This window comes from Monodelphis domestica, chromosome 1 (assembly GCF_027887165.1).
Source record: "Monodelphis domestica isolate mMonDom1 chromosome 1, mMonDom1.pri, whole genome shotgun sequence".
NCBI classification, from domain to species: Eukaryota; Metazoa; Chordata; class Mammalia; order Didelphimorphia; family Didelphidae; genus Monodelphis; species Monodelphis domestica.
Window position 1 is genome coordinate 531545192 of NC_077227.1, and position 19324 is coordinate 531564515.

The following is a 19324-nucleotide window of genomic DNA, read 5'->3' on the forward strand; positions in this document are numbered from 1 at the left end:
ATTTATTGGTATCTCTCTTAAATCTGAGCATAGCTCTTTCCAGTCAAACAAATAAACCTACAAATTTTCCCTTGCTGAATTGGTAATAATAATAATAATGTCAAAACTTTCCCTGACTGTATGAAAACAGTCATAATCCTATTTTCTTTCTGTCTCAGATAACAAATTCTCCAAGAATAATATTTTATCCTGTTCTTTTGAGAAACCATTGGACTTGATTCTTCATCTATCTGTTATAAACCATTGTATCAGAACTGAAAGGAGACCATAGCTTCCAACATAGTGTCAGTATTTTCTAACACATCCCTAAAGGTTGGTCATTTAGCATCCACTTAGCCTCTAGTAGTAAGTCATTCCATTTTTGGATAGCTCTAATTTTTTAAATCCTATTTTTTCAAATAAAAAGGAAAAAATCATCATCATGCATAGTCAAGCAAAACAAATTTTTATATTTACCATGTTCAAAAACATATGTTCTTTATACATATTGAATCCATCACTTCCCTGGAGATATGAGTATGGATAACATGCTTCATCATTCTTCTGGAATTGTGCTTGATTATTGCATTGATCAGAATTCATAAGTATTTCAAAATTGTCTTTCCAATGTTATAAAAGTATAAATTGTTTTCCTGTTTTCACTTCCCCCTTCATTAGTTCACACAAATCTTCCTTTTCATAATTATGTATATATTTTTATATATATATATCAGTAGCATTCTATTACATTCTATTATGTTCATATAACATAATTTGCTCAACCATTCCTTAAATTGATAGGCAACCTCTTAGTTTCCGGTTCTTTGCCACCACAAAAAGAACTACTATAAATATTTTTTCTACATGTAGATCCACAGTAACTTTTAAGGCATGTCAAAATTGCTTTACAGAAGAACCAACTATAATTGTTAAGAATACTTTTTCCTATGTTGAAGTGAAATTTAACTAACTTCTCCCTCAGATAGCAGAACTAAGATCAAGCAAGTAAATCTAATACCTTTTCTACATGATAGTCTTCAAATGTTTTAATATAGCAATATATTTAATATATAACATAACAATATTACCATTTCCCCAATACCATTCTCCAAAGTCTTCTATTCTAAACATTTCTGCATCTTTCATTTCTTAGATGATTAGGGACCCTTCACCATTCTATTTGACCTGCTGTGAATAGCTTCACTTGTCAAAGGTTTCTTGAAATGTGGCACCCAGAATTTCATGCCATATTCCAGATGTTGTTTGACCATGACTAATTAACTGCAGTTTTTTACAGATTTTTTTGTTTGCCATTTCATGCACTTGACTAATTTGGAGTCCTTAAAATTCTCAAGTCTCTTTCACGTGAATTGCTATTTACATGTATCTCTTTGTCCTATATGTTTGTAGTTGAATAAATTTAGCCAAAGTGCCCTATGTTTAGATTTCATAGTGATATATATATATATATATATATGTGTGTGTGTGTGTGTATATATATATATATATATATCTCTCAAGCCTGCTGTGGTTTTCTTTTTTATAACCCTTTTTCAGTCTTCTAGGGATTAGCTATCTCTCCCCATTTTCCAGGTGGAATGGGAAGCCTTGGGAGATGATTAAGTTCCCCTTTACTAGAGGTCAAAGATATTGTAGAGGAGATTTTTGGTCAGGTCTGATTAGACAAGATGACCTCTAAGGTCCCATCCAACTCTTATCACTCTGTAATTTAAAATCTTGACAACTATGTCATCTCTGCTTTCATTTAAGCCATCAGTAAGATGTGAAAACATTTAGGTCAGATGCTTGGAATAATTCATGAAAGGCAGTCTTCCATCTTGATACAAATTCATTAATCACCACCTTCTTGAAATTGAGTCATTCAAACAATTCCAAATATACCTAATATATTTTTTCCTTATTCACATCTGCATCCATATCCATTTTTATATCACAAGATTGATTTTATGTCTCACTGACATACAAAATGTCTGGCATTTCCCTACTCTAGTAATTCAATAAAAAGAAATGTCTAGTTTTGCATGACTACTACTAGTAATGATTATGATTATCTTTTTCTAAGTGCTCAAAAACCACTACTTTAATATGTTCTCAAATTTTACTAGGGAATTGCATCATACTCACTGTACTGGAGTTTGAAAAATACTTTCTTTTTCGTTAATACTTATTCTTTAAGATTGGGCTCACTTCTTTACATTTCTCCACAATTCTTCAAAGATCCAACAAAAATTCCACAATTATATTCTTGGGTTCTTCCAGTGCTACAGGAAATAGTTGGTTCATTCCAGGTGACTTGAATTTTTTGAATTATAAATTTGAAGCTGGAAGAAATCTTTAGAGATTATCTAGTCCACCCCTCTGATTTTTACTGAGAAGGTGATTGATACTCAGAGAGGTTAACTGACTTGTTTGAAGTCATACAGGTAGTAATTTCAGCCTATCTAAAGAAAAGATCATGAGCCTCTTTTTTTTCTCCTCAGTTACCTACCATTGAGTTCTTATGCAATATTATTTATTTTGAACATCTTTTCTCCTGCCATTTTGAAAGTATTTGTGTTGATAAGAATTTTTTAAAGAAATCTTCAAGTTTTGAACTGAACTCTTATTTAGAAGAACCTAAGACAATGGATCTTGCCTATGCCTTCTGTAAACTTTTTGAAGATAGTTTTTCTAGCACATGTGGTATACCTGAGACTTTGCCTAGAATTCTCTTAATCTGTCACAAATGTTGAGATGGCATAGTTGCATATTTCTAAGGTTCCTATAGTTTCTACTTCACTAACTATTGCTCCTTATTATTAAGAATTGGGTCCAGAAGAGAAGTCCTCCAATAGCTTATGTTCTATAAAAGAGGAGATTATTCAGGAATTTAATCAACTATGCCTCTGGAAATCTATCTATGCTAATTTCTAGTTGAAAGTCCCTCACAATTCAATTCATAAAACACTTGTTGAGTGCTACTCTGTGCAGGGCATAGGTATATTTTGCCTGGGTCACCTTTTATCTATAAAGAGCTCCTTATCTTTCTTGCTCCTTCTGGTTAATTGATCTGTTATGTATTCCTACTATAGTATCACTTTTGTCTTTCCTTATAATGATGCTTACCTAGATATTCTCCACTATGTTTCTACTCTAAGAATTGTGAATTTCCTTAGAGAAACTGTTTTCTTCTGATATTGAATCTGTTTCTTTTGAGTAAGGTATATTGTTTCATGGCTTCATGCTAGCCATGAGCCAGATTTTCTAAACTTACAACAATAACAATGTCAAGACTTTTATATAGTGCTTTTATATACCTGATTTCATTGTTTTCTGACCACATCTCCAAGGTAAGTTCTTTAGATATTTTTTTTAATCCATACACATGAGGAAAATGAAGTTTCAGAGAGTTTGTGACTTGCTCATGGTCACATAACCAGCAAGTATTTAGAGATGGGTTTCAAACCCAATTCTGTCTTTACTTTAAATCCCACACCTGTTCTATTATATACTAGAAGGCTTCTCTGAGCATATGATTGACAACTATATGGCTTATTTTGAAAGTAAAATTATTATTTGGTGTCCTTTTAGGCAAGACAAAATTTTGGAATTGTGGAGATAGATGGAATGCTCTATGTTTTGGGTGGTGAAGATCGTGACAAAGAGCTGATTTCCATGGAATGTTATGATATATATTCTAAAACCTGGACAAAACAGCCTGATTTGACCATGGTTAGAAAGGTAAAAGCTACACCTTGCATTGAGCACTATTGAACCAATTTCTCTGAAGTCTCTGCTTCTATGAAAAATGTAAAGGTTAAAATTAATGGTTGTCTGATGATTATGTGATCACCAGTATTTATTATATCTTGAGTCAGAAATTTATTTACAAATAGAGAGGAAACAATAAAGAAGGGAAATGGGGGGTAAAGAAGTTATCTCTCCTATAAACCTAAATATTTTGCTTCAGGTCTGTTTAATCCAGGTAGAAATTAATTAGCTCTCAACTAGGAAGGCTAGTGGTGAGTAACCTCGCAGCCTCCTCCAAGATGGAAGCTAATCTCTCCAGAAGCTAGGAAGGGGGTCAGCCTTATTCACTCAACGAAGTAATCCAAGAGTCAGAGTCCAAATAGAAGCTGAGATTCAAGCCCATCATCCAAACTGTAGTCTTTAGCAAAGCTCCCTCAGAAACTATCTAAGACTATCTCCAGAAGACAATCTCTTCAGACTATCTTCTCAAAGACAATCTGATCTGAAAGAGTTCAGGGCTTGCTTTTTATGGTGACTTCTTGTCCCCTCCCCTCTTCACAGGGGCCAATCACAGTTCCCAAATTATTTAGCACTGTCTAGGGGGCCAGTGTCTGTAGGATTGACTTCTTACTTTCTGAAGGTTAAGTTTTCATCAAAAAGATTCACAGATTCCCAGCTGATTGAATTTCTAAGGGTATGAATTCTCTAAGTACCTTGCTAGCTTCTCACCTAGTACTAAGTAGATTGTTTAATCTTTTGTTGATTCAATTCAAAAGTAGACAAGGGGGAGTTAATCCTGTCTTCAGTCTAATGAGGTACTAAGTAGAGGTATTAATGTTAACTCAGGATAGACAATAGAGTAAAGAATTCTCTTTCACAAAAAATAAGAAGTGTAGAAATTCATATTTGTTCCTCCTCAGATAATTCTTTTGACATGGTTTGTAGAAGAAGCCTTATCCTTCAGGAACCTCAATATAGGATTTAACAACTATATGCCAAAATAGGCTTTTTCTTTCAGAATTTCAGTCTCTAGATACACATTTAGTATCAAATGTGGATGTGGTTGTTTTCTTCAGTAGAAATGTGCTGAAGGAAATTGGATTTTTTACACATAAAAAACATAGCAAGTATATTCTGAGTAAACTTAGTGACTCACCAAAATCCTTCATTTTTATAAATAATATTGATATCTATCCATTGATATTCATTTATCCTATGTTGCAAGATAATGGGGGGGTGGTGTATGTGTGTGTGTGAGAGAGAGACAGAGACAGACACTATTTTAGGCAAGTATTCAGATAGGATTGTCCTAAACATTCATTGGGGTTTATATCAGACCCTCTTCTCTCTCTGAGAATCAAAATTATACATGTTAACTTCTTGAATCTCATTTTCTTTTTAAGGCATTGAATTTTGATGATGGAGGCAGTATACCTTTACTATTTGAAACTGCTATATTTCTGAAATGGCTCCTTGCTAATAGACCATTTTAAAAGAATTATTTTTTTAAAACCCATACCTTCTGCCTTAGAACCAATTGGTTCTAAAACAGAAGACTGTGTATTGGTTCTAAGGCAGAAGAAATGTAAGGGCTAAGCAATGGGGGTTGTGACTTGCTCAGAGTCACACAGCTAGAAAGTGTCTGAGACCACATTTGACAGGACCTCCTGTCTCTAATCCTGGCTCTTAATCCACTGAGCAACCTAACTGTCCCCCATGTATTAAATTTGATCATGAATTTTCTTTTTTCTTTTTTAGATTGGCTGCTATGCAGCTATGAAAAAAAAAATCTATGCAATGGGGGGAGGATCATATGGAAAACTTTTTGAATCTGTGGAGTGTTATGATCCTAGGACCCAGCAGTGGACTGCTATTTGTCCATTAAAAGAAAGGAGGTAAGTATATAGATATAGACATTTTGAAACCTTTGTTTGCATAGTAAATAAAATTGTTTTACTATACCTCAGAGTTTGATTTTTTAGTTTTAAAGAATTATTATTGCTAAGAAATGTTCCTGTGTTAAGACTAGCTTGTGTAGCTTATGTTCCATTTCTGTAGATAGATTTTTTTTGTTTTGGTTTCTAAAAATAGGATCAATTAAAATGTTTCCTAGAAAATAAAGTATGCCACTGATTACATAAGAACTTGGAATCATTTCTTGCTTCATTATTTTTATAGACCTTATACATCAGATAGTGAGTGTAATAAAAGCTTATGGCAAAAGGAAAAGAAATTAAGTTGCCCAGGAACAAGACAATGGGTTGATGTAAATGGTTATTTGGGTGAAAATATCACGTAATACATTAACAAAAGTCATGTTTAACATATGAGACTTACAAAGCAACCATCAATTACAGTAAATGACTAAATTTCTTAACATAACATTTTATTTCATTTTAGTCTGTATATTTTAGAAAAAGTAGAAAGACTGGAAAATATAATAACCAAGACCATTTTAAAAAGGGAAAGAATCTAGAGAGAAATGATAACAAAGACTTAACTGTTTTTAAGGACCTAAAAGAAATCTTCTCAAAAGATTTAAGTGGAGAAAAAAGTTGATCAGTTGTAATTGTTGTCAACATTCCCCTGAGAAGAGAAAAGGAAAAATTGTTTTTAATTTTTTAAAACATGAATAAATTAGGTTAGAAAAAAATGTGTATTATTGTTACTTAAGCAAGTTACTATTAAGATTCTCATTTATTAGACATTTATTAGACATCTGTAGAAGAAAAACCATTGCTTGTTTTATCTTAAATGTTATAAAGTTCTGTGCAGGGCAGATAACTTAAGTCTCTGCTAACCATGTAGAAACTAGCATAGTACTAGTAGTTTTAGATAACCTAATCTTCCCTCATTTTACCTTTCACTTAAATCAAGTAAACTTTCTTATTCCTATTGCCCTTATTCTCTTGCTGCCTTCTTAGTCTACTTCTCTCAACTCTTTTCATAAGTAAAACTTTAATCAGATAGCACTAATTTCACTCCATTTTTCACACCTCCAAAATACTTAATGATTAGTTCTTTCAAATAAAAATAATTCATATTTATAGAGCTTAAGTGCTTTACATACTTTGTCTCATTTGATCCTACTCAGATTTCACCTTTTTTTTTTTTAATTTTATTAGTCAATTTAGAATATTTTTTCCTTGGTTACAAGAATCATGTTCTTTTCCCCACCCCCTCCCATAGCTGATGTGCAATTCCTCTGGGTTTTACATGTGTCCTTGATCAAAATCTCTTTCCATGTTGTTGATGTTTGCACTAGGGTGATCATTTAGAGTCTATATCCCCAATCTTATCCCCTCTACCCATGTATTCAAGGAGTTGTTTTTCTTCTGTGTTTCTACTCCCACAGTTTTTACTCTGAATGTGGATGGTGATCTTTCTTGTAGATCCCTCTGAATTGTTCTGGATCACTGCATTGCCACAAATGGAGAAATCTATTACATTTGATTGTGCCACAGTGTATCAGTCCCTGTGTACAATGTTCTCCTGGTTCTGCTCCTTTCACTCTACATCATTTCCTGGAGGTCGTTCCAGTTCACGTGGAATTCCTCCAGTTCATTATTCCTTTGAGCACAATAGTATTCCATCACCAACATATGCCACAATTTGTTCAGCCATTCCCCAATTGAAGGGCATCCCCTCATTTTCCAATTTTTTGCCACCACAAAGAGAGCAGCTATGAATATTCTTATACAAGTCTCTCCTTTATTATCTCTTTGGGGTATAAACCCAGCAATGCAATGGCCATATCAAAGGGCAGACAGTCTTTTATCGCCCTTTGGGCATAGTTCCAAATTTCCCTCCAGAACCTTTGGATCAATTCACAACTTCACCAGCAATGAATCAATGTCCCAATTTGCCACATTCTCCTCCAACATTCATTACTTTCTTTTGCTGTCATGTTAGCCATCTGCCAAGTGTGAGGTGATACCTCAGAGTTGTTTTGATTTGCATTTCTCTGATTTCAGACTTCACTTTAAAATGCAATGGTGAGGTAACTTACACATTCCTCAAATATTTAGATAACCATCTTTTCATATTAGTGGTAGTCTCTCGGTGATCGAGAATGACTATTGTCTTTGTGCAGTTTCATCTACAGTGTACCCTCATGTGGCTTTGGAGTCCAAAGGCTGAGGTGCAAATTTTGTGGCACATGGGGCATGGGACGCCATTTGTTACGGGAGGTGCGGCTGTGGCCTGGTGTCGGAGTTCACGCACAGCGGCAAGACGTCGACGTCGCTCATCTTCAAAGATGGTGGCAGCATGGTTAATGTGGGTTCGCCAGCTGCTTCTGACAGAGGCAGCGAGTTCTAGTTGCTTTGGTGTAATGCCAGCCTACTTCAAGTTGGACTTTAGCTAATCCTTGAATCTTTTCTTTGGTCGGCCTTGTTTCCCGAGTCCAGCTGACAGTTCACCATAGAATACCTGTCTTGGTATTCGCTGTGGGTCCATGCGGATGACGTGTCCAGACCATCATAGCTGGGTTTTGAGGACCATGACTTCGATGCTGGTGGAGTTGGCTCTGTCGAGGACTTCCTGATTGGTGATTCGGTCCTGCCATCGGATCCTCATGATTGACTGGAGGGAGCATTGGTGGAATTGCTCCAGCTGTTTCATGTGCTTCTGGTACAGTGTCCATGTCTCACAACCCTACAGGAGCGAGCTGAGGACCACTGCGTTGTACACTTTGAGCTTCGTCGCAGTGCTTACACCTCTGTGTTGGAGGACTTTGTAGCGCAGCCGCCCGAGTGCCTGGCTGGCCTTTTGGATCCTGGCATTAATCTCATGTTCTAGGGACCCGTCGTTGGCGATGGTGCTGCCCAGGTACTTGAAAGTATTGACGTTAGAAAGCTGCGTGCCGTCGGTTGTAATGCACGGTTGGTTAGTTGGCCTCCTTGGTGCAGGTTGGAACAGCACCTCTGTTTTGCTGAGGCTGATAGTCAGGCCAAACAGTTTTGTTGCAGTGGAGAACCTGTCCACAATGGTTTGGAGATGATTTTCTTGGTGGGCCATGAGAGCACAGTCATCTGCAAAGAGAGCTTCCAGGATGAGTCTCTCTGTTGTCTTTGTTTTTGCAGTCAGGTGGCAAAGGTCAAATAGTGAACCATCCAGTCGGTATTTGATGTAGACGCCCAGGTCTAGATCCATCACAGCATGTCGTAATACTTGGGTGAAAAATAGGTTGAATAGTACCAGAGCGAGGACACAGCCTTGTTTCACGCCATTGGAGATGTTGAAGCGATCGGAAGTCTCTCCACCAGATAGGACTTCCCCTGTCATGTCAACATGAAAGAGCTGGAACAGTTTGACGAATTTTGCTGGACGACCAAGCTTGCTGAGGATCACCCACAATGTGTCCCTGTTCACTGTGTTGAACACCTTTGTCAGGTCTATGAAGACAATGTAGAGACTCAGGTTCTGCTCAAGGCATTTTTCCTGCATTTGCCTCACCGTGAAGACCATGTCGATGGTGCTGCGATCTGGTCAGAAGCCACATTGTGATTCAGGCAGGTTCTGCTCTGAAACAGATGACAGGAGTCTGTTGAGTATAACACGGGTGAGGATCTTTCCGGCAGTGGAGAGTAGTGAGATGCCTCTGTAGTTGTCACAGGCTGCTCGTGAGCCTTTGTTCTTGTATAGGGCTATGATGGAGGCATCTCTGAGTTCTGGGGGCATGTCTTCCTCTTCCCATATGCTAGTCAGTCCTGGAATGCCTGGAGCGCCTTTCCATTTAACGCCTTATACACCTCGGTTGGGATCCCGTCTTTACCGGGTGCCTTGCCTGCACTCATTTGTTTAATGGCTTTTTGGACTTCCTCTATTGAAGGAGGGACATCAAGTTGTTCAATGGAGCGGCTTTGGGGGATCTGGTCAAGGGCACTTTGGTCAACTGAAGAGGGTCGGTTGAGAAGCTGACTGAAGTGTTCTTTCCACCTGTTGCTGATGCCTTTTTTTTATCTTTTATGAGAGTGTCACCATCAGAGGATAGCAAGGGAGTGGTGGTGGGTTTTGATGGCCCATAGACAGTCTTGAGGGCACTGAAAAATTGTTTGTAGTTTTTCATATCAGCAAACCGCTGGATTTCTTCTGCCTTTTTTTCCCACCATCGGTCTTGCATCTTCCTGATCTCATGCTGCGCCGTGGCTTGGAGAGACTTGAATCTGTCCTTTTTAGGAGCAGAGTTTGGGTTATTTTGCCACTCCATAAAGGCTTTGTTCTTCTCACTCAATAGGTCTTCAATAGCAGTGTTGTTCTCGTGGAACTAGTCCTGGTGGTTGCGTTGTTTTGGGCCTAGGACTGCCTTTGATGTTTCCTTCACTGTGTCTCTGAACTGGTTCCATTTCTCCTTTGAGCTTTCAGTGAGTGGTCCCTTGGCAGACAGCTAGTTGTCCAGGCAGGACTGGAATGTTTGCAAATAAGATGGATCTCTAAGACAACTCACATTGTAAAATGCGCAAACTGTCTGGGCACGTTTTGGATGGCGAGGCACAATGCGCATTTGAAGAGTCGCTCTAACCAATCGGTGGTCTGTCCAGCATTCAGCTCCTCTCATGGCACTGGTGATCTTTACATCCTGGATGTCTCGCTGGCATACAATGATGTAGTCAATGAGTTGCCACTGTTTTGATCTTGGGTGCATCCACGTTGTTTTATATTTGTTCGCCATTCTGAACACAGTGTTCGTGATGGTGAGTTCGAACTCTGAGCATTTGCTGAGTAGCATTAGGCCGTTGTTCATTTTGCCCACACCATGTTTGCCGAGCACTCCTTTCCGTCTTTCATGGTCCTGGCCAACGCGGGCGTTGAAGTCTCCCAGTAGTATCAGCTTGTCATTGATGGGCACTGAGTGCAGGACAGCACTCAGGTCAGAGTAGAACTGTTCGATGGTCTCCTCTGTGCTGGTCAGTGTTGGGGCATATGCGCTGATGATTGTGGCATACGCGCTAATGATTGTGGCATACCAGTCTTTGCTGAGAGGCAAACGGATCTTCATGAGCCTCTCGCTGATGCCCATAGGCAAGTCTGGCAGCTGTTTGAGCAAACTGGTCTTGATGGCCAGGCCAACACCGTGGATTCTGTCTTCATTTGAGGCTCTACCTTTCCAGAGGAAGGTGTATACAGTGGTGGGTTCGCTGAGTGATCCCTCTTCTGGTAAGCGTGTTTCGCTTAAGGCTGCGATGTCGATGTTGTATCGTGCCAGTTCTTTACCAATTAGAGCTGTTCTTCTCTCAGGTCTTGGGGTATTCTCTCTATCAAGTAATGTCCTGATGTTCCATGCTCCTAGTAGGAGTTTCTTTGTATTTTTTCTTTGATTTCGACTGATGACCCACTAACCGCGGTGTGCTGACCGGGTGTTTGTAGGGCAGGCAATGTTTGGGACACCTTTTCTAGTCCCCTTCCTTGATTAGGGTGAGCAGTGCTGTCCTAGAGAGGGCTGCTCAGTCACCCAGGATGCTGCCAAACGTCCCTGCTGCCCACAGGGCCGAGCGACCACTGGTCCATGGGCCACCTACGTGCAGGATCGTGACTACAACTGCCAGTGGTCACCTCCACCTGTTGCGTTGTCACTCCCCCATAGCCGCAGGTCTTAAAGAGGGTGGATGGGGTTAGGATAGATGAGTGTGCACAAAGATACTTATGTGTGAAAGAGATTTAAGTGGAAAAGTTGATGCACAGAGACAGTCCCACTCTGTTGGCGTTGGAAGCCTGGGTCCAGTGGCACGAAAAAATTGTTACGTCTGGAGACTTCCTCAGCTGCATTGGATGGCCATGTTGTCTTTTGTGCTCCAACACGCCCTAAACACTCCACAGTGCTTCGCTGCGTCGCCCTCTCAGCCGTTGAACCTTCTTATTGGTTTCTTCCGTCTGTTCAGCCAAAGCAGTCTTCACATGCTGGGTGAGCAAAGCCCTAGTTCACCATGGGTCGACAACCCGATGGCTACCCTCAGAAGGTTTGGCCAGCCTGTCGAAGCCATTGCCTGGGGTGTGGCCGCTGCCACATGCTAGCAGCTACAGGGAGCCACAAGTGAGAGCTGGGTGTCGGGTGGGGGTCAGCGGCTGGAGAGCTGCCCTAGGAGGGCACGACAAGCCCTCCACACCAGAGATACTACCCCTCCCTCAGCACCCCATACACCCCATCTTTTCATATTGTTAATTATATAAATATCTGAGTTTCAAGATACTTATGACCTACCAAAATAATAGAAACTATGATAATATGGTATGATGCTTCATGCACTGAACATGCAATAGATAATTAGTTGAAAAGTAGGGGTAATTTCTGGCTTTCTGAATTTTTCCCTCCCCCCCCCCATAACTCTTACCTTCTGTCTTAGAATCAATACTGTGTATTGGTTCCAAGACAGCTAGGCAGTTGGAGTTAAGTGACTTGCCCAAGGTCACACAGCTAGGAAGAGTCTGAGGCCATATTTGAACCCAGGACATCCTGGCTCTGAGACTGGCTCTCAATCCACTGAGCCACCTAGCTTCCCCACTTTCTGAATTCTTAAGACAAAATTCTTACCAAATTTATTTTTGCATTTCCTAGATTTTGTTTAGTCAGTCACATAAATCTTAGGTCACAGTTTATGCTTGACAGCTATTAATTTGTTTTTATATAATACTCACCGTGTCAATAATGCTCACTGATCAGTAAGTACCAAAAAAAGAAAGAAAACCATGTTCATTAGAAAACTTAGCATTTTGCAGAATTAGAGCAAGCTAGAGCTCTAAAATAAGAATAGTACAAAATCAGTATCTATATGTGTATCCAGTATTTAACACTTTATTCTTGGTTTATCAGATTTGGGGCAGTAGCTTGCGGAGTTGCCTTAGAACTCTATGTATTTGGTGGAGTCAGAAGTCGTGATGAAACTCAAACCAATGAGATGGTGACATGCAAGTCAGAATTCTACCATGATGAATTCAAAAGGTAAATCATCTGTTCGTGGTTAGACTGTAGTCCTAAGAATGTTGAAGGGTACTACTTGGGAGTTGGAAGAATACTTCTGTTATTACTTGTGTGACACTGGACAAGTCATTTATCTCTCTGGGCCCAGAATCCTCCTCTATAAAATCTAGCATTTTGCCAGATGACTTCTAAATCTATAATCTTAGAATGTTAATTACTCCTTAACTTTTAAATATTATTTTCTTTCTGTATTTTTATTTTGGTAGGATACATGAGCTTGTACTTGGGATTATAGTGTATGTTTTCTTAAACCAACCAATGACTACAGATATTCAGGCAGCTTACTAGAGTAGTATCAGAAAGTGTACTTTGTTCTGGATCCACCTGTATTGTTCTTCAGATTTTGTTCTCTAATAAATCCTAGGAAGAACAGATGATTAGAAATTTTTTTTAGTTTGGGAAATAACTGCCATATTAGATAGGAAACAGGTTACTCAGTGGATAGAGAGTGAGGCCTGGGTTCAAATTTGGCCTCAGGCATGTCCTACCTGTGTGATCCTGGGAAAATCAATCCCAATTGCCTAACCCTTACTTCCTTTCTGCCTTGTGAATCTTAAAAACTACTCAGATTGTACTTTACAAGATTTGATTTAGCTATTTCCTTATTGTAACAATGGAGATGCTTGGTCTAACAAGAATCAGGAATGTCTTGGGAACTTTACATTACTCCATCCATACTTAGACATACTTTAGGGGAAGATAAAGTTGTAAACTCCTGATTGAACAATGAAGGTACTTAACTCATACCTTATAGTGAAGCTAGAACTTAAACTAAGTCTATTTTTAGATCTAATACAAAAAGGTGTTAAGTACCTGTAAAGGTTAAATTAATCACAAAAAGGTCAAGTAACTCACAAAAGGCAAGCTTAACAAAGAAGTGTGAAGTACTCAAAATATATAATCTAAGCAAAGAAGGTGAGAACTAAAGAATAGGCAGTCCTTGAAAAAGCATCTACTGTGATTGGTAGATGTGAAAATTTAGGGGAGGTGACATAAGAGAAAATTTCTTTAAAAGGAGGGGTAAAAAGTCAGTTCAGGCAATTCAGTTCGGAGTGGAATTGGTCGGAACTCGGTTCAGGAGATTGAGTTGAGTGGAGGACTGGAGCTTTCCTTGGAGACAGTCTCGTGGTAAGTGATAAGACTGACTCCCTTTCCTTTAGACTCAGGAAGGCCACTTTGGTCAAGGCCTTTAACTACTGCCTGGCTCAGCCTGAGCCAGAGCAGTTTAAATTAATTCTCTCTCTCTTTCTTTCTCTCGCTCTCTCCTTTCCTTAATTCCTTCTCTCTATATTAATTAAAATCTCCATAATTCCCTGCTAACTTGGGTATTTTATTATTTGGGAATCATCCCTGGCGACCAATTATTTAGATTTTAAGTCAAAATGCTAAAATTATCTTACAGCCTTAGAATTGATATAGAAAGAAAGTAAGGGTTTAAAAAAATAACTTACAGGTAGGGAAATGTCTGCCATATTAAATAAGGGGCAGCTAATTAGTACAATTGATAGAATTCCAGGCGGGGGGTTGGGAAGACTCATCCTCCCAAGTTCAAATCTGGCCTCAGACAGTAGCTGGGGGACCCTAGGAAGTCACTTAACCTTTTTTGCCTCAGCTTCCTCATCTGTAAAATTAGGAGAAGTAAATGGTGAGCCACTCCAGTATCTTTGCCAAGAAAACTTCAAATAAGGTCATAAGGAGTTGGATAGGGACCCAACAACTGATCAACATTTTAATTTTGACTTTGATCTCAAGATTTGCCAGAAGGGGGTGCTATAACACCAAATTGAACTCCATACCTTAGGCAAGGGGAACAAAAGGAAATGATTATGGCTATTTTTCAGAACTATTCATTAAAGGTACAAAAGTTCTAACTGAATTGGGGGAAGATTTCATTTTAATGGTTTTACATCATTTTCCTCTAGTATGATTGTGGAGTTATATTGAGTGTCTTATACATGTTTTAGAGAGGTTGAGAAGGGCACTGAAGACTTTAACTCCTAGAATTTCTTAGAGCATAAGTCTCTAGCTAGCCAAAGATATAAAGTGATAACTTGTGGATCTTTTTCTGAATACTTCCAAGATAAATACAATAATAGCCAATGGTAAATCACATTTTCATACCCTGTTAGGTAGAGAACATCTAATATGGCAATTTCTACATGGTCTTATTGTAACATATGCAAACTATTGCTAGTATGTAACTAGAGCAAGAGTTCTTAAGTTTTTTCTGTCATGGATGCTAGGCAATCTGGTAAAATCTAAGGACCTTCAGATTAATGATTTTAAATTCATAAAATAAAATGTATAGGATTGCCAAGGAAATCATTCAGATTAAAATACAGTTACAAATTTTTTAAAAAATTCATGGAACCCAGGTCAAGAGTCCCTTGTCCAGATTCTTTAAAGGTTCTACTTATTGCAGCAGTTTCTTGTTATTGTTCTTCATTCTTACTTATTGAGCTTCGGCATACATTTATCTTGTTGATAACCAGCTCCCAATCCCCATAGTTAATTCTTTCTTGCTTCTTACAGTATTCCTCCATTAGAATTTTTCATTATAATAGCCTTGCCTTCTAACAATAACAGGATTTCCTACTCATGTTGTGTTCCTAAAATGGTTCTGTATCATAGAATAATGTAAAAAAAGTTTGTGTCCTAAATGCAAAAACGGTATATTCATATAGAAGAACTCACATTTTACATTTCTGCTAGTAACAATAATGGGATAGCTGCCTGAGAGTGGGTGACTATTATTCATATAATAGATATATGTCTGACCCATATTCATCAGTGACACAGTTATGTCTATACCACTTGCTTTTAGAATCAGCCATATAGCTTAGGTTGGTTGTTCCTTCAAGATGCTAAGAGTGTGCAGATTTATTTTTAATTTAACTATGCTCATGAATAGCTGTTATAAATACTTTTTCCTAGGTTTTGCATGACAACACATGTATAACCCAGATCAAATTACCTGCTAGCACCAGGAGGGGGAAAGAAAGGAAGGAAGAAAATTAAGTTGGATCATATCACTTAGAAAAACTTGTGTGGAAATTTGTTATTACATGTAATTGATAAAAATAAAACTATATTGAACTCTGGAGGAAAAAAGACATTTCCTAAAATGTATTATGCTTTTCATTACTTTAAGATTTCATAGTTTAGTTCTCTAAATAGCATGCTAGATGTTGGGGAAGATGTAAAGATTAAATAAGCATGGTCATACTTATGAAGTTTGCAGAACACTTTCCATTTTCCTTCACCTTGATGCATAAATGTAGACTATTGTTTCCATTTTTCAATAATTTTTTATTCCACTTTTTCCATTTTGATTAAACAATTTTAAAAAGATGTAGCTTTCTGCCATCTTTCTTTTTATTGACCTTTTCATTTGAACTATAATTTTAGAGTTGACACATAGTCAAGTAAAAACATTCTCATATTGGCCATGTCAATAAATGATGCCCTTTTTGCATTGAGTCTATCATCTTTCTGTAGAGGTATTGGTAGCATGCTTTATCACCATTCCTCTGAAATCATGGTTGGTTATTGCTTTGATCAGAGTTCCTAAGTATTTCAAAGTTGTTTGTTGTTAAAGTATAACAATTGTTCCATTGATCTCACTGCATCATTTTAGAAATGTTCTCCCAGGTTTCTCTGAAACCATCCCTTGTATCTTCCTTACAGCATATGTGTTTAGCAACTCCCAAAAATTATTGGGAAAACTAGACAGCAATCTAGTAGGAATCAAGTTTTATAATACCATATACTAGAGATAAATTCCAATTGAATATATTATTTAAATATAAAATGTCACAGATTGAAGGCATATTTTAAACTTTATTTTCTTGCTTTTTTTTTTGCAAAATGGCTAATATGGAACTATGCTTTGCATGATTTCATATGTATAATTGATATCACATTTTTTGCCTTCTCAACTGGTTGAGGAAGGAAAGAATTCAGAACTCAAAAAAAATTAAAATTTTTAAAGCTATAAAAGGTCATTTCCCTAAACAAATCAGAGGAGCAAGGAAGAATTTCCTCTTGGATCTAAGAATAGAGGAAGAGTTCATGACCAAACAGAAGATAGGGAGGAACAGAGGAGATAAAATGGATAGTTTTAATTGCGTAAATTTTTTAAAGTTTTTCACAAACAAACTTAATACACCTAAAGTTAGAAGGGAAACATATAATTAGGAGAAAATCTTGTCAGCAAATTAATAAATATTTATCTCATTTCCTAGGAATTGAATTTCTAGGAATACTAGCAGTTCTCTAGTTAGTGAAAGGAAATAAACAAGTTTCAAAGGAAGAAATTCAAGTTGTCAACAGCAATATGAAAACGTGCTCTGAATCACTCAGAGATACACATTTGATTTCACTACATGATCCCTTATTCCCATTCCTCTCAAATTCCTGAAACTCCACCTCCCACCCCCCACCCATTATTCCTCCCTAAAGCTGCCTACTTTCTCCACTCTGCTTTCTGGAATGTCTGCTCCATAGATAAACTTGCTTACATCTTAAATATCTTCCTTTCCTACTGAGACCTGGCTCCCTTCTGATGATACAACCTCTCTGTTCTTTCCAGTACTGATGACATACTTAAACTAATTTCCCTCAACTCACTGGTCAGGATGGGGGAATTGAAATGCCCGTTGATCCCTGTTACCACTTCCAGGTCGTCCCTGTTTGTAGGCCTTCATCAGCTCATACCTGGACTACTTTTGAGTCTCTTGGTTGGTCTCCCTGCCTCTCTCTGACTCCAGCTCTTCCTCTTCATAGCTGTCAAAGTGGTCTTCTTAAAGTGCACATTTGACCATATCACTCTACTCCTTAAACTCCAGTGGCTCCTTATCATCTTCAGGATCAACTAAAAATTTTTGTTTGGCAGAATAACCTTTATAACTTGCTTCCCCTCACCTTCTCTTATACCTTATACTCTTCCTCCCAACATACTGTTCATTCTGATGACACTGGCTTTTTTACTGTTCCTCTACAAAATACTTCATCACTATACTCTGAGCATTTTCCTTGGCTGGCCACCATATATGGAAATATCTTCTTCTTTATCTGCTGCTGATTTTCTCTGGCTTCCTTTAAGTCACAACTACAGCTAAATATTCTATATATAACTAGTTTGGACATAGTTGTTTTCATCTTGTCTCCCCCATTAGACTCTGAGCTTGTTTTTTATGTCTCTTTGTATCCCTGAGTACTTAATATGGTACTTCGCACATAGGTGCTAAACAAATATTTATTGACTGAATGATTACACAGAAGTGGGACTTGAGTTTGGCTTTGAAGGAAGAATAAGACTTAGGCAAAAAGAGGAAAAGGGGGCCATAAATTTAAGTGAATTATCCTTTGTAATGGGAGAAGTGATTTGGTATGTTGAAGAGTTTTGAAGTTTTGAAAAGTAAAGTTGGGTAGAAATATTCGTAGTTTTAGAATAGAATTACTGAATTCTAGAGTTAGAATAGATCTTAAGAGTTTGTCTAACCTGATCTCTCATCCAATATAATTTTTGGAAAGGCTTCAAAATCTAACCAAAAGGCAGCTAAGCTCTTTGTGGTGGCCAAAAACTGGAAAACGAGGGGATGCCCATCAATTGGGGAATGGCTGAGCAAATTGTGGTATATGTTGGTGATGGAATACTATTGTGCTAAAAGGAATAATAAAATGGAGGAATTCCATGGAGACTGGAACAACCTCCAGGAAGTGATGCAGAGCGAGAGGAGCAGAACCAGGAGAACATTGTACACAGAGACTAATACACTGTGGTATAATCGAACGTAATGGACTTCTCCATCAGTGGCAGTGTAATGTCCCTGAACAATCTGCAGGGATCTAGGAGAAAAAACACTATTCATAAGCAAAGGATAAACTGTGGGAGTGGAAACACCGAGGAAAAGCAACTGCCTGAATACAGCGGTTGAGGGGACATGACAGAGGAGAGACTCTAAATGAACACTCTAATGCAAATATTATCAACAAAGCAATGGGTTCAAAACAAGAAAACATGTAATGCCCAGTGGATTTATGCGTCGGCTATGGGGGGTGGGGGGGAGGAAAAGAAAATGATCTATGTCTTTAATGAATAATGCTTGGAAATGATCAAATAAAATGTTAAAAAAAAAAAAAAGAGGCAGCTAAGTAGCACAGTGCATAGAGCATCAGGCCTGGAGTTGGGAAAACCTGGGTTCAAATGTGACCTCAGACACTTATGTGTGACTCTGGGCAAGTCACTTAACCCTGTTTGCCTAGCCCTTACCCTTCTGTCTTAGAATTGGTACTAAGACAGAAAGGGTTTGTTGTTGGTTTTTTTTATGATCTAACCAGTAGTTTTTTGACAATTTCTTTTGAAAATCTTCTTTGTCACATTTAGCCTTTCCCAACACTTGCCTGACTTTCATGCCTCTTATTTTGACTTTTCTAAAAAGAAATGCTTTTTCTTTCAGATGGATTTATCTTAATGACCAGAATTTATGTATCCCAGCAAGTTCCTCCTTTGTTTATGGAGCTGTTCCTATTGGGGCCAGTATCTATGTGATTGGAGATCTTGATACAGGTTAGAATGTTACAGTGCATTTTGTTGAAGGTATTCCTGAATGATTT

General features: G+C 38.0%; 1 protein-coding gene across 1 annotated transcript in view; it reads left to right on the plus strand.

The window, feature by feature from the left end:
* Positions 1–19324, plus strand: part of GAN (gigaxonin) — a 74120-nt gene that overhangs the window by 41453 nt on the left and 13343 nt on the right. Inside the window, exons 7-10 of the mRNA XM_001371704.4 lie at positions 3571–3720; positions 5488–5624; positions 12539–12667; positions 19168–19277. Coding sequence (XP_001371741.1) covers positions 3571–3720; positions 5488–5624; positions 12539–12667; positions 19168–19277 — 526 coding nt within the window. The remainder of the gene's footprint in view (positions 1–3570; positions 3721–5487; positions 5625–12538; positions 12668–19167; positions 19278–19324) is intronic.